Source organism: Crassostrea angulata, chromosome 7 (assembly GCF_025612915.1).
Source record: "Crassostrea angulata isolate pt1a10 chromosome 7, ASM2561291v2, whole genome shotgun sequence".
NCBI lineage: Eukaryota > Metazoa > Mollusca > Bivalvia > Ostreida > Ostreidae > Magallana > Magallana angulata.
Genome location: NC_069117.1, coordinates 35111338 through 35125315, shown reverse-complemented (window position 1 = coordinate 35125315; position 13978 = coordinate 35111338). Strand labels below are relative to the sequence as shown.

General features: G+C 32.1%; 1 protein-coding gene and 1 pseudogene across 2 annotated transcripts in view; one reads left to right on the top strand and one right to left on the bottom strand.

Annotated features, from left to right (window-relative positions):
• Positions 1-1123: 1123 nt before the first annotated feature.
• Positions 1124-13978, bottom strand: part of LOC128157527 (uncharacterized) — a 171637-nt gene continuing 158782 nt past the window's right edge. The window contains exon 12 of one of the 2 annotated variants that reach the window (XM_052820111.1): positions 1124-1277. In XM_052820111.1, coding sequence (XP_052676071.1) covers positions 1139-1277 — 139 coding nt within the window. In that variant the 3' untranslated portion in view covers positions 1124-1138. The remainder of the gene's footprint in view (positions 1278-13978) is intronic. The other variant, XM_052820112.1, reaches the window with a different exon arrangement.
• Positions 7223-12597, top strand: LOC128157529 (uncharacterized; annotated as a pseudogene).

Below are 13978 nucleotides of genomic sequence, written 5' to 3'. Positions count from 1 at the left end.
ACTGAAGCTTTTCTGGGCGAATGGTTTTTAAGAAGAAGATTTTTAAAGATTTTTCTCTATATATTCCTGTGTAAATATTCGACCCCCCCCTTCCCCACTTTGTGGCCAAACCCTTCCACAAGCGATCATGATTTGACAAACTTAAATCTACACTACCTGAGGATGAACAGATAAGAATTTTTTAAAGATTTTCTTAATATTTTCATATGTTCGACCTCCTATTGTGGCCCGAGCCTACTCATGGGCGTAATGATTTTCACAAACTTGAATCAACACCTCCTGAGAATGCTTTTACACAAGTTGCAGCTTCTTTGCGTGATTAGTTTCTGAGAAGAAGATTTTTAAAGATTTTTCTCTATTTATTCCTTCGTAAAAATTCACCCCCACCCCTCATTGTGGCTCCATCCTACCCCCGGGAGTCATGGTTTTCATAACTTAAAATGAACACTACCTGACAGTGCTTCCACAAAAGACCAGCTTTCCTGGCCGATTGTTTTAGAAGAAGATTTTTAAAGATTTATCCGGTATATTTTCCTCTATAAATATTCGAATATCCATTGTGGCTCCACCCTACCCCGGGGGTCATGATTTTCACAACTTTGAATCAATACTACATGAGGATGTTTTCACACAAGTTTCAGCTTTCCTGGCTGATTATTTTCTGAGAAGAAGATTTTTAAAGATCTACTCTATATATTTTTATGTTAAATGTTGAGGATGCTTCCACATAAGTTTCAGCTTTTCCTTGCTTAATGGTTCTTTTGAAGATTTTTGAAAATATCTCAAAAAAGTCAATGATTCCTTTGAAAAAGGGCGTGGTCGTTAATTTCACAACCATGAATTCCTTTTGCCTGAGGGTGCTTTGTGCCAAGTTTGGTTGAAATGGTCCAGTGGTTCTGAAGAAGATGTTGACAATGTAAAAAGTTTACGAGAGACTGATTGACAGACAGACAGACGACAGACAAAATGTGAAAAAGCCCACAAGAGCTTTTAGCTCAGCTTAGCTAAAAACTCGCTAACTATTGAAAATCTGTGCGAAAGTTTAGTTTTTGAAGAAACAGCTTCGCAAACATATATTGACTTTTATTTGATTCTTAAATAAAAAAAAGTCATTCAGTTCAGGAACTAACACCATCCTTTATTTCATAAACCTTGGTTTCCAATGACTGTCGCCTTTATTTCCCATATAAGAAGTCCATTGCTGCTCTTCAAAAGGAAGTACTCGAGAGCAGTGTTCATTTGGCTTGCTTTTTTTGCACGACATCGTTAGTCTTAACCTGTGAATGTAAACAGTTAATTGCTGTATGTTAAAATATAATTATTTTTTTTTATAATAAATACCTGATAACTTATAAAAGAATTTTGTTACGGTTCAAACTAAACAATTTTGTGCTTTCCTTTTAAAAAAATATTATACATGTACAAACTTTATTTTGTAATCAAAGAAAAGAGGCTGGACCTTTAAAATTGGAACCAAGAGAAATTTAAAATATTTAAATCATAATTCCTTACTGAGCAATAATAGGATTTTTTAAGTACAGAATAAATCCGAATACTAAAGTAACGGCTTACACCGCATTTAACCCGAATTCGCTCTTTAAGGATGACGTTTACTCAGAATGAAAAATCAAAGTACTGATGAACTGACTGGAGTTGATTTTGTCGATGTTTATTTATTTTAAAACCAATGATAAGTAATTTCGTATGACCAGAACATGTAGTTTCTAATTTGAATTACGTACATTTTTATAATATGAATTTTTTGACTTTTTCGACAAGAATATCGAGAACCCCCATATGAATCATGTTAAATATATTTACAGATAAAATTAATTCAATCAAACTATATATCAGTAATAGAAATATTTCTCGAAAATTGTATGGATCAAAGCAATATTGAGCTCTAGTCTCATTCAACCAAACGCTCGGCTGACACGGATTTACGGAGACAGCCGAGCGTCGAGTTGAACGAGATTATATTGAACTCTGGCGTAGGAATACATACGACTACAAAACATATTTCAATTGTTCGTACCATTTAAAATCTGACTATTTTCAAGGTATTTATAAATAATTTTCCTTGAAAACAATGCTTTAGCATACATTACATCGAATTTATCGATTATTTTCAAGAACTAAGTCTTGTCAGCAGCAGTGATTTGTGCTGAGGTCCAAACACTGTTTCACTTTCGGTTTGTCAGAGTAACTGCATAGGAGAGTTGATTAAAATCAACTGCCAAAAATCCACTTATGACAATGAAACGCCATCTATTGTATGTTATAGACCTTTGATTGTAGTGTTCATTTTCACGTTCAAAAAGTAGGACATTCTCTTTGAGTTAATGGCCATTGAGTACTTTTTGAAAAATAAAAGAAAATCCAATAAAATTTTACACTACGATTGAATTTGTCTCAATTGTAAAAAATAAAAATACAGTTTATGAATGGTTGTGGCACTAAAAGGTACAAAGCATTAATATTTCAGGAACAATTTTAAAAAAATAATATTCAAATCCGAATTTCCTCTATCAGTTTTTAAATACCTTCCCAATTTTGATCAAGTTTTACCAAAAATTGAATGATAATTATACAAAAACACTCATAGTATTAAATTGACCTTATTCGTCATATTGACCTTATTGGCATAAAATTTATATGGGGTCAATGATCAAAATTTTGAATTTTGAGATATGGTGTCTTTTATCGTTTCTAAATATTTTTCAATATTTTTGCAAATCGTGCAACACGATTATTTCAATGCATAAGTGAAGTAAATCCAACAGAAAACATTTTTATATACTAAAATATAAAATCTTAACTTTTAATATTAGAGTACTGCCAAAATTGCTTTAGTGGAAAACAAAATCAGCAAAATTTTCCAAATTTCCGTGAATTAGGCTAAAAGCCTATTTTTGTTTTAGCTTAATTTACGGTGTAGTACCTAAACGGTTGCTATCTTTTTAGATTAAACAAAATGCTCATTTTCTCACAGATTTTAATTAACCTGCAAACTTGACAACCCTTATGGAACATAACACACATTTCAACACTAAAATATCAAAGTACCTAGCTTCAAGATAAAGAATTCACTTAAAACTACGTGAATAACTGTCGTTGATTTTGGCACATGTGCAGTCGAATTAGGTTTTTGGACATAATTGCACCAAAATCAAAAAAAAAATTTTAAATTGAAGCGACAGATTTCTTAATATTTGTACACAGAATAGTTTGGTTGCAAGCATTATCCATTTTCGTTGTTTGTAAAAAAAAAACAAAAAACAAAATGACAATTTTACTCGATCGATAAAACGTATGTAACGGCTTTTATTAGACAACGTTTAACGACACTGGTTTTTATTGGAAATATGCACTTTCTAAACTCAATGAAATAACATCCATGTATATGCATTATTTCATACAGTTATATGTTATTCTATAATAGTAGTTTAACAATACGTCTTTCGCAACTTCTATGACCTTTCTAACAGAGCTCGAAATCATCTCGAATGTATCACATAGTCGTATATGATAACCCCCCCCCTTTTTTTTTAGTTTTATTTCATAGAAATTCAATTTGATATAAATAGATTATGTTTTACTATCTGTCGTGATGTAAGATATCAGTGCCCGAGTAGCTGCAACTGTTTACCTGTATAACTTACCTATAAATGTAACTACAAGTACATACAAGTTATACTTACGATTCTATTAACCATCAATGCTACAACAATTACACATTTCATCGTTTATCAGGGTTTTTTTTTCATGAAAATAGTATCGTTCCGTAAAGGTTTGTTAATGTTTGGGCAGTACTTTTAAAACGATCCATACGTACGTGACTGAAATTTTGATACCGATCCAAACATTTTTAATTCTTTATAAGTATATTCTGTTTATGATGGTAGTTATGATACCTGTAAATATGAATCATTTCAGACATTTTCATCGGAAATGACATTATTTGAAATGGAATTTATTGACAATGATATTTCGCAAGAGGGAACTCCCTCCATTACGGTAGATGACCAGACACCTACACGAACGACAGATGTTTTAGACAATGTAACAGTTGACTCAAACAACAACAGTTCAAGTAAATTGTATACATGCGATCGATGCAAAAAAATCATATACAAATAAAACCTTTAATAAAAGGCTCATGGTTACACACACTGGTAGGGGGCATCAGTGCTCCAGATGTGTCAAAGTTTTTTATTCAAAATATCACTTTAGTGACCATTTATTATCCCATGACGATGTTAAGCATTTCTCGTACCAGCAATGTGACAAGACTTATCAAACAAGAGAAGGATTGAATTCTCATAAAAGGAATCACAATGCCAATTTCAAATATGTCTGTGATCACTGCAGTAAAGGATTTATCTACAAAAGTAACTTTGAAGGACATAAAGCAGGACGCAATAAATCTTCACTTTTTATGTGTAGCGTTTGTAGCAGACAATTTAGACATGAGAGCAGTCTTGCGAGGCATGTGTGTGGTGCTACTAAAAACTTAAGTTTTGACATATGTGGCCGTAAATTCAAAGCTATGCGGTACTTCATGGATCACCTTCGTGCTCATTCAAACCCTGAACGTTTCCAATGTTCGACTTGTGGAAAATTCTTCAAATAAAGAGTCACAAAAAACAATCTGGACATAGCTAGAAATACTTGTGTATATCAACTGGTGTAACGCTAGCGAGAACTATTCGCTATGTATTTACATTTGAAATCGGAAAGAGTTTGGGTGGAGTTCATGATTTTTTAAAATTGGTGTAGATGGGTTCATGCTAGAGGCTACACCAGGATATTATTTGTGTATTATATGGGAGTGTTGAAGAAATCATTTTAATCAATCTGCTAAATGAATTATTTTTCAATGTTCACTTTTTAAAAGAATATTCAATTTGTTATATTTTTTTCATTTAACCCTTTTTAACAACTTAAAAAGCTGACTTGTTTTGTTATCTTGTGATTTATAGACACAAATAGTGTTTCTTGATATAAGTTAAGTTAAAAGAACTGCGCTGAAGAAATACAGCATCTTGTGAATTTCAGCTCGGATCATGTTTGTATTATCTTATCTGAAGTAGGCCTTAAACCTTGTGTTGCATTCGCTAAATACAACACTTATCAAATATGCACGAGCCATTTTAACTTTTATTTGAAATTAAATACAAAGCGATCAAGAAGAAAGCTGTGTCAAATCCTAAGTTTACTAAACTCCCACCCTCACATAGACAACACCAAAGATTCAGAAGATTGACTTAGATCTCTTCCTATACGTACGCATATAAAAAGTGCAAGCAGGGGATTAAAGGAGAGTGATATCATCCATTTGATTAGTCATGCCGGTATAACACTACCTGTGAATACACGTACGTATCTTATATAGATTATTAGTTATTATTTATATATTGATAAAAAAAAAAGACTAAACTTATGTTCATTACACATGTCATGTACATGCAAATGATAATGGTGTCTGTCACATTTTCATGATTAAAATCAATATTTTAATAGAATGCCAATTTTAAAAAGTTTTTAAGGCAAAATTAATGTTAACATATCTTTGATTTACTTGAACTGTATGATCATAAAAAAATTCTCCAAAGTTTATTAATAAAATAATTATTTATATAAAAAGAGCTATTTTGGCAATCTGTCAACATAAAATAAAAGGCTTTGAATTTTTTTCAGGTTCAGGTAGTATGATGTACCATGTGTCTTAAGAAAATAAGACAGGAACATGAGAATGAAGAGGGTCATTACATGGAGTTCAACATCAGACAAAGACAAAGTTCAGTAGCAATCTTTATTTTGAATTCCACTGAACCCAATCACAACTTCTCAGACCTTTCGGGCAGAGCTCGGAAAAACACCTTGAATGTATTGTATAGGCATCAATGAAAACCCCCTTTTTATAAAACTTAATATAAATACAACACATTTTCAAATCTGTTGAGATGTACGTGAGCTAGACTTCATTAAAGGCAATGATACCCTAAAATAGCTGATGATTAATGGAAAAGGGTGTAATATATCCTCCTAAGATCGCTGGAAATGGGGTGTGATTTACCCTGTAAGCTACATCCACTGAGATGGAAGGGTCTTACCTCTCAGAAGCAAGGGAACCACCTAGCATTACAGGAAGTATTCTCAAAAAGTAAAGTGTACCCAGTGTGTGGTATAAATAGCATTGGTGTTCATTGATATAATTTTTATATGAAACATCACTTTTAAAAGAAATATGTTAAAATATTCAGTGAGTTTGAATTGACATCTATATATTTGGACACATTTACACTATTTACAATTCCATTCTACATGTTTATATGTATCAATTTTCCTAAGTATCAATTATACTGAGGTTTTTTAAACCTTTCTAAAATGCTAATGTTACACAAATTTATGATATAGAATATTTACAATATCTTGGTAATGAGTTTCAGGTTATTGAAGATACAATTAGTACTCAAACTTCTCGTGAAAATACTGAACGTATATGTAGCCTTTCTCAGACATCTTGTGAAAGTAGCATGGAATGCCTCTCTCAAGTAAGTACAATAGAGAAACATATATTTAAATGAAATATATGACAATAAGTAAAATATGAGAATGGTCAAAGTAAGTGTCAAATGAATCTAATCATTTGATATATCAATATGTATCTATTTGAAATCTAATTTTTAACATCGCTTTTAATAGAGTCTAATTACCTATGAGTAATGTTCTGGCAAATCAAAAATAACAAGTACACAAGTCAATTGGTATGGTTATTTCGCCTTGATCATATTAAAATTTGCCTCTGATGTCGAGGAGGAGATAATGATATTACAGCTTTGACATTTCTTTTAATAGAGTCTAAACACCTACAAGTAATGTTCTGGCAAATAAAAAATAAACAAGTACACAAGTAAGATGGTTTCATTTAAAATTTAGATTTTGTTTTATAATAGCGTACATATATTATTTAAATCTAAAATATATATTATTTTTTACAGAACTCAAACCAGAGTTTTACATTTAGCCATAACATTCAGCACCTGAATGAGTATCTAAAGATAATTGGTGAGAGAGAATTCTCAGATGATGGAAGATACCAGTGGGACTCTTACTCTAAGTCAGCTAAATCTTACTACACCAAACGATTTAGAAACATCTTGACAAAATTGATCACCGTTTTTTTCCCAAAGAATGTTGAAGAAGTGGTGAAGAATCTTCTAGTGTCTGAAGAAAAAAAAATGACACCCAGTATCATACCTGAAGGAACATTTGGACCACTCGTTCATGCATATCAAAGTTCAGAAACATGGCATCACAGACGGCAAATTCTCTCTTTTTTACGCAAACTTTATCATTCAAAGAAGCAAAATCCATTATACCAAACATAACAGTATCAAAGTACTATGCTGCTAAGAATCATGCAAAGAATGTTGGCCCTGGTATTCCAGTAGGTACAACTTCTACAAGAAGTTGGACAGTTTTCTGGATTTCATCACTTCTCCTAATGTTATTCGGGATCTACCATATGGAGAAAGAAAGATCAACTTGTCAGACGGAACAGTATATGAAATGCCAAACGTGATTCGTTGCATTGGATCCAGTGATGTTATTCAACAGTATAATACCTACTGTTCTGAAAATAACATTTCTCCTCTTGGTAAGTTAAAATACAAATTTCAGATACTGATTTAAGTAAGCTGTTTCCAAAGTAATTAATATAATTGTACTAGTGCTTTAGATAAGAATCTAATTAAATGTAGGCACCTAGTATATAAAAAATATATATATGTATCATATGTTTACTACAAAAAATTACTTAATATGTTTTGGACATTTTACTAGGTGACAGTACAATGTATAGGATCCTGTCTGAGTGTGGAGCACAAATAAGAACCAGTCTCGAGGGTATTGACTACTTCATTGCTGAGGTTGGTCGTGCATTCCGCACCATTTTGGACCTTTTGAAGGAACTCCTGAAGTTTCAAGTTTTAAACCAACAGGAGATAAAATACTTCTCTGCAATCATTCTCCAATGTAAACAGCATCTTCGTGCAGATTTCAAGGTAAGTTTGAATGAATGTATATGTTTGTATTTACGACTTATAACAGCGAATTATAGAAAACTGTTAGAATTTTCAAGTAAGCAAAAGATTACTAGATATAACTCAGTTAACATGCATTGATGTCAACTCACTTAACATGTATTGATGTCATACCAGAGTAATCACATGACTACATTTAAACCTTTCTGACCCTATTGAGCAATCTGACAAACTATCAAAAACTCTACCAGTATTCTGTAATTCACCGTAAAACAAAACAAGGGCCAATTAATTTGAAATTACATATTTCAGCACATGTTGGTTTTTCAGAACACAAAATGTATTATTATACTTTCATGTTAAATACTGAAATCTGATTGGCTTAGACGCAGTTGATAAACCGTGTTGTTATACTTTCATGTTAAATACTGAAATCTGATTGGTTAAGACGCAGTTCATAATCCTTTCTATTACCCTCAGCGTTAGCAACGCACTTAGCAACGGGTAACATTAAAAATTGTTACATGCGCGAAAATTATGTGCGTACGGTTCGCTGTAGAATTCACGTTATTCCTATATGAAAGCAGTAAAATTTTCTTGAAAATTAAGACATTCAGTATAACAAAATAAATAGTGCCTATTTGGGAGGATAACAGTTGAAATTGACACCCCTCGAAAACCATTGTCAACCTCCGCTTCGCGTCGGTTGACAATGGTTTTCTCGGGGTATCAATTTCAACTGTTACCCTCCCAAACAGGCACTATTTATATACTATCACCCTCAGCGTTAGCAACGCACTTGGCAACGGGTAACACAAAAAAATGTTACATGCGTGTAAATTTTGAGCCTACGGTTCGCCGTAGAATTCACGTCATTTCTAAAGAAGTAAGTTCTGCGTTTGAAGTAATGCGAGTAAATAAAGAGTTTATTAAAGCGTGCGCCCGAGCATGATTGATTAAAGAAAAAAACCCGACAATTTGGACGAAGGAAAAACATGTTCGCAAAAGTGGAAGAGTCCCAAATAGCTATTGTTGGATGAGAGAGACGACTCTGTTAGTACTAAACGTACTATTAAGAGGTCTGTCAATCTATTCCGCACCTTCTTGATTGAAAAAAGAGGAAGCGGGGAATTCGAGGGTCTATCAGAGCAAGAACTCAACGAGAATATTAAGACATTCAGTATAAAAAAATAAATAGTGCCTGTTTGGGAGGGTAACAGTTGAAATTGACACCCCTCGAAAACCATTGTCAACCTCTGCTTCGCGTTGGTTGACAATGGTTTTCTCGGGGTGTCAATTTCAACTGTTACCTTCCCAAACAGGCACTATTTATAAATTAGTGTCAGTAGTTAGTCTTTGGAACTTGAGATAGACAGAAAACATATTTCTGTACATGGTGGTAAAATTCTCTTTGGTTGAGATGACATCACAAAATATGCATTACTTGTATACTCCTACAAAGGTGTGGGCCCTTATTGATACATATCGACCTATACCAAAATCTGTAGTTCTATTATTTTGCACAGTTGAGATGAGATTCATATAGATGATTTCTTGATTTTGCCTTAGATACACATCTCCCCAGACAGCAAAGTAGCAGATCATTGTCAGACCTTTGCCCTCAGTGATTCACTTCATCCCGAATTTGCTGTCACTTGCCAACATCACCATGATCTAGTTTGCGTGACATGTGAACAAATGAAGGATGTGATCTCTTCTTTAATGAAGAATATCCAGTGTTCAAGCAACCATGGACTGACTGATTCACTTCGCGACTTACAGTCCAAACTCCAAAATGCTACGCAAGGTATCAGAAATGTGAAACGTCATCTCATTCGATGCAGAAACCAAGACTCAGCAAAATCTGATCTCTTTGACGCGATACAACATAACGAAGTGCTTTTGATCTGTGACTGGTCCATGAAATACCTCCCGCGAAAGTATAGAGAAGACCAAAGTGATTGGAAAAATCAAAATTATTCTGTGTTATTTGTTCAATAGAAAACTGTGTCCGAAGTTATCGCTCACGATGAAACTCACATTAAAAATTTATTATGTGACATCACATTATAACATATTAATTTCATTGTAGGTGATGGCTGCGGACACATTTTCCTCTTCAAAAAAACTACGAGAAAATGCACCATTTTCATAATTTTTGACTTAATCTTAAAAATATGCCAAATTTTGAAGTCATGAAACGAGATAAAAGTGTATAACTTGGTACTTTATATGCACAATATTCAAGATACATGTAATTTATGTATATTTCCATTAGATTAAAACAACTATTAACATTTAAGGGCGAATATTGGAAGAAACTGTACATTCTTCTCTCTGTATGTCTATCAATCCTTGTCTTTCTTTCATAGATATTTAAAAATAAATGGTCAGAGTTCTAAATTTTAGTATGGTATTATATCATTAAGAGTGAAAATGCAACGCTTCACTAGATGCGATCTCGTTACGAGTATCGAGTAGGTCTTCCGTTCAATTTTTAAACGATACGACTAAAATATTAATGAAATTTCAGAGCCCCCCATTCCCTTCCTTTCAGATAATGTATACGGTTGTCAATATCCTTTCAAATGCTAAACAAAGTGCTTTTCTTTTTCACATACAACATGTACACATTAAAGTTTAAAGATTTTAGTCCCCTAAATCCCTAATTATAATAACGTCATCAATGGGAGTGGCAACAAGTTTTACAAACCAATATTGTTACGATCAACAACTTGGAGTCTATAATGCATTACAAAATCTTGACCTTTTTAAGGTATTTGTAAGAGACTTTGCAAGTGTCTTGGTCCCTAATATAAGGGACCAGCCCATTTTTGAGTTTATTCGAAAGGTCTCACAAATACGAACTTATTTTCTTCTTTCACCTATCTAAATTTGTTGTTCATTCATTAGATACAAATGGTTGAATATTTTAGGGGCCATCCCTTTAGATCCTTAATGGGGACATACATTGGCGCTATGATTAGTGGAATCGATTAGTATAATCAATACAGCCATTTTTTCTTCTACAATGTTTAACAAAACATGCCTCCTTCTCTAGACATATTGCGTCAAAGTTTAAGTACTTTGGCCCCTAAAAATCCATAATTACGTCAAAAATGGGCGTGGCAAGGATTTTACCTGATAGAGATTGTTACGATCAACAACTTTGCTTCTATAATGCATTACAAAATCTTGATTTTTTTAAGTTATCTGTAATATAATTTTCGACTGTCTTGGCCCTTAATTGAAGGGGCTAGCCCCTTTTTCTTGATTTCGTTGGAAAGAACTTTTGATTCTCTACCACTTTTGTTATATATGTCTCAACAAAATATTAACTGATAAAAGATACAGATCAAAACGTTTGAAAATTTTGAATGAAAATTCGTTCCCAATTTTCGTGTCTAGGCGAGCTCTAAGAAATGGTGCCATCAGCGTAAAACAACATAACAGTGCTCAACTTCAAACTTTAGACTACCTATCCTGAAAATTTTATAGTCATATATAATAGTTCCTGTAATCAGCTCTGCACAAAATAGGTCGTAATAATGTACAAAATGGTCGATAAATCGGTACCGGAAGTAACGACAGAAAAAATCTTAAAAATGTATAAAGTTTACATCAAGTTCCATCTGCTGTGAAAAAATGGCTGAAATCGGTAGAATAGTTTTCGAGAAATCGCGTGCACAAAATTTGTGGAAAAAATAAGAAGAAAAGAAATCGTACGAAAACAAAAATGTTTGTATCATTAGGGGTTAACTTTTGGCTTATTTCATTAAGCGTTAGGTCTGCTCTGCATTTGCAGCGCCTAATGATAAAATTGTATCATTAAGAAGCGATTTATCATTAGCGGTTGATCTATAGCATTAGGGATTGCAATTGCAACGCTTAATAATATTTGTATCATTAGGCGGCGTTTTATCATTAGAGGTTGATACAAGAGTCTACCTTAATTTCAATTACATAGTATCAACGACTGAGACAAATATTGAAGATTTAACAGTTATTAATAATCTTCCTTAATATTATCAAAAAATATTTTATTGTTTTAATGGTTGTTAAAAAACATTCTGAACAAGTCAAATATAACATTTGTACAGCAACCTTTATTAAGATAACGAACTTTTTAAAAGGGCATGGTCTCGATTTTGGTCAAATTCTATTTTTCTGTTTTTATGATTTACAATGCTTTAGGAATGCATTTCTAATGATCAAATGAAATTTAAGAGACAGTCGTTGAGTTATAAAAAAAAAAAACAGGGCACAATTCTTTGTCATGTAAACAAAGCTCGTGCCTTGTTTTTGTTTACATATGTTCATTAACCAGTAAAAGATCTTTTTTCAAACAGATTTTCCTATCTTATTATTCATTTATAACATAAATAAACGGGTTCTAAGTTTAACACATCATTTTACGGTCTAAAACTGGAATTTTCACTTCAACATTCAAAATGTAAACAAAAGGTTGCCAAATAAAAATGCCATTTTGAAGCATTATAAACATAAAATTCTAAAAAATAATTTTTAACCAAAATCGTGACCCATGCCCCTTTAATTTAAGGTGGCTCGACATACCAATGCATTATTTGATGGATCGATGAAGAATTCTCTTTGAGATATGATTATTCAAAAATGACACCTATATCGGCCTCTGATTATTTTATATGAATTTTTTTGTATTTTTTTAAAGAAACCGGAAACATCGTTTTAGCTGCGAACAAGATATATTAGAGCTAAAAATTTGTTATCAATTAATGCACAATACAATTATCTATAAATACATAGCAAAAACGGCCAGATAAACTTTGAAATATTTTTGTAAAAAGAATATTTATGAAAATGAAAAAAAGGATTGTAGATATTTTTTAAATCTATGGATAAAAACTGCAGATAAACTGTTACTCGCATTTAACAATTGATGTACAATCATATTTCAACAAGAAATTGAAACCAAATTGTGAAATTAAAGTATAAATGGAAAATTTTAAAATCGAACCGATCCCGATTGTAATTAAACTGATCCCGAACGAAATCACATAAAGTTAGAATGAATCAGAATTTTGCAAAAATTTCAGGTTGTTTAGCTGTAAAATGGTTTCGTCATTTACTAACTTTATAAATCATAACAATTACTTAGAAAAAAAACTGCAGTTTATTTGTAAAATAATTTTAAAATAATTCTGATCGGGATCAGTTTTTTTTCAATCGGGATCGGTTCAAATTTGATAAATAGCAATTTTTCCAAAATTTCGCATTTTCATTTCAATTTCTTTGTAAAATATCATTGTTTAGTAAATAGTTTATGTGACTATATGTTATTTTTAAAATTTTATCCATAGATTAAAAAGATATTAAAGAATTACAATTTTGATTTTCAGAAATATTTTTTTAATTAAAAAATTAAACACTTGACCAAACGATCTTTGGCATGAATTTATTTATAATTATATTACACATTAATTGACAACAAGTTTTAAGCTCTAATATATTCTGTTTGTCTGCAAAACAGTTTTTCCTATTTCACTGAAAAAATACAAAAAAATTCGTATAAAATAACTGAAAGCCGATATTGATCTCTGTTTTGTGGAATCATGTTTCAAAAAAGATTCTCTATCGATCCATAAAATAAAATTTTGGTGTGTCGAGGAACCTTAATTAAGTATAAAGGCAAAACGTTGTGTTTTTTAAGGTGGCTCACTACACCGTGAAATATTTTCCAAATCAGCAGAAAAATTACTTGATGATTATGAATATCATATTGGATAAGGAGTATTCAAGTATAATAGGCAAAACATGTCCAATATTGGATGAAAAATTGCATTTTCAAAAATTTAATTCAGTTAACATTAACAAAAAGCTTCAGGGGGATTCAAACTCATGATCTGCGGTTCAGAACCCTTATACTTTAACCACTGAGTTACGACGATATA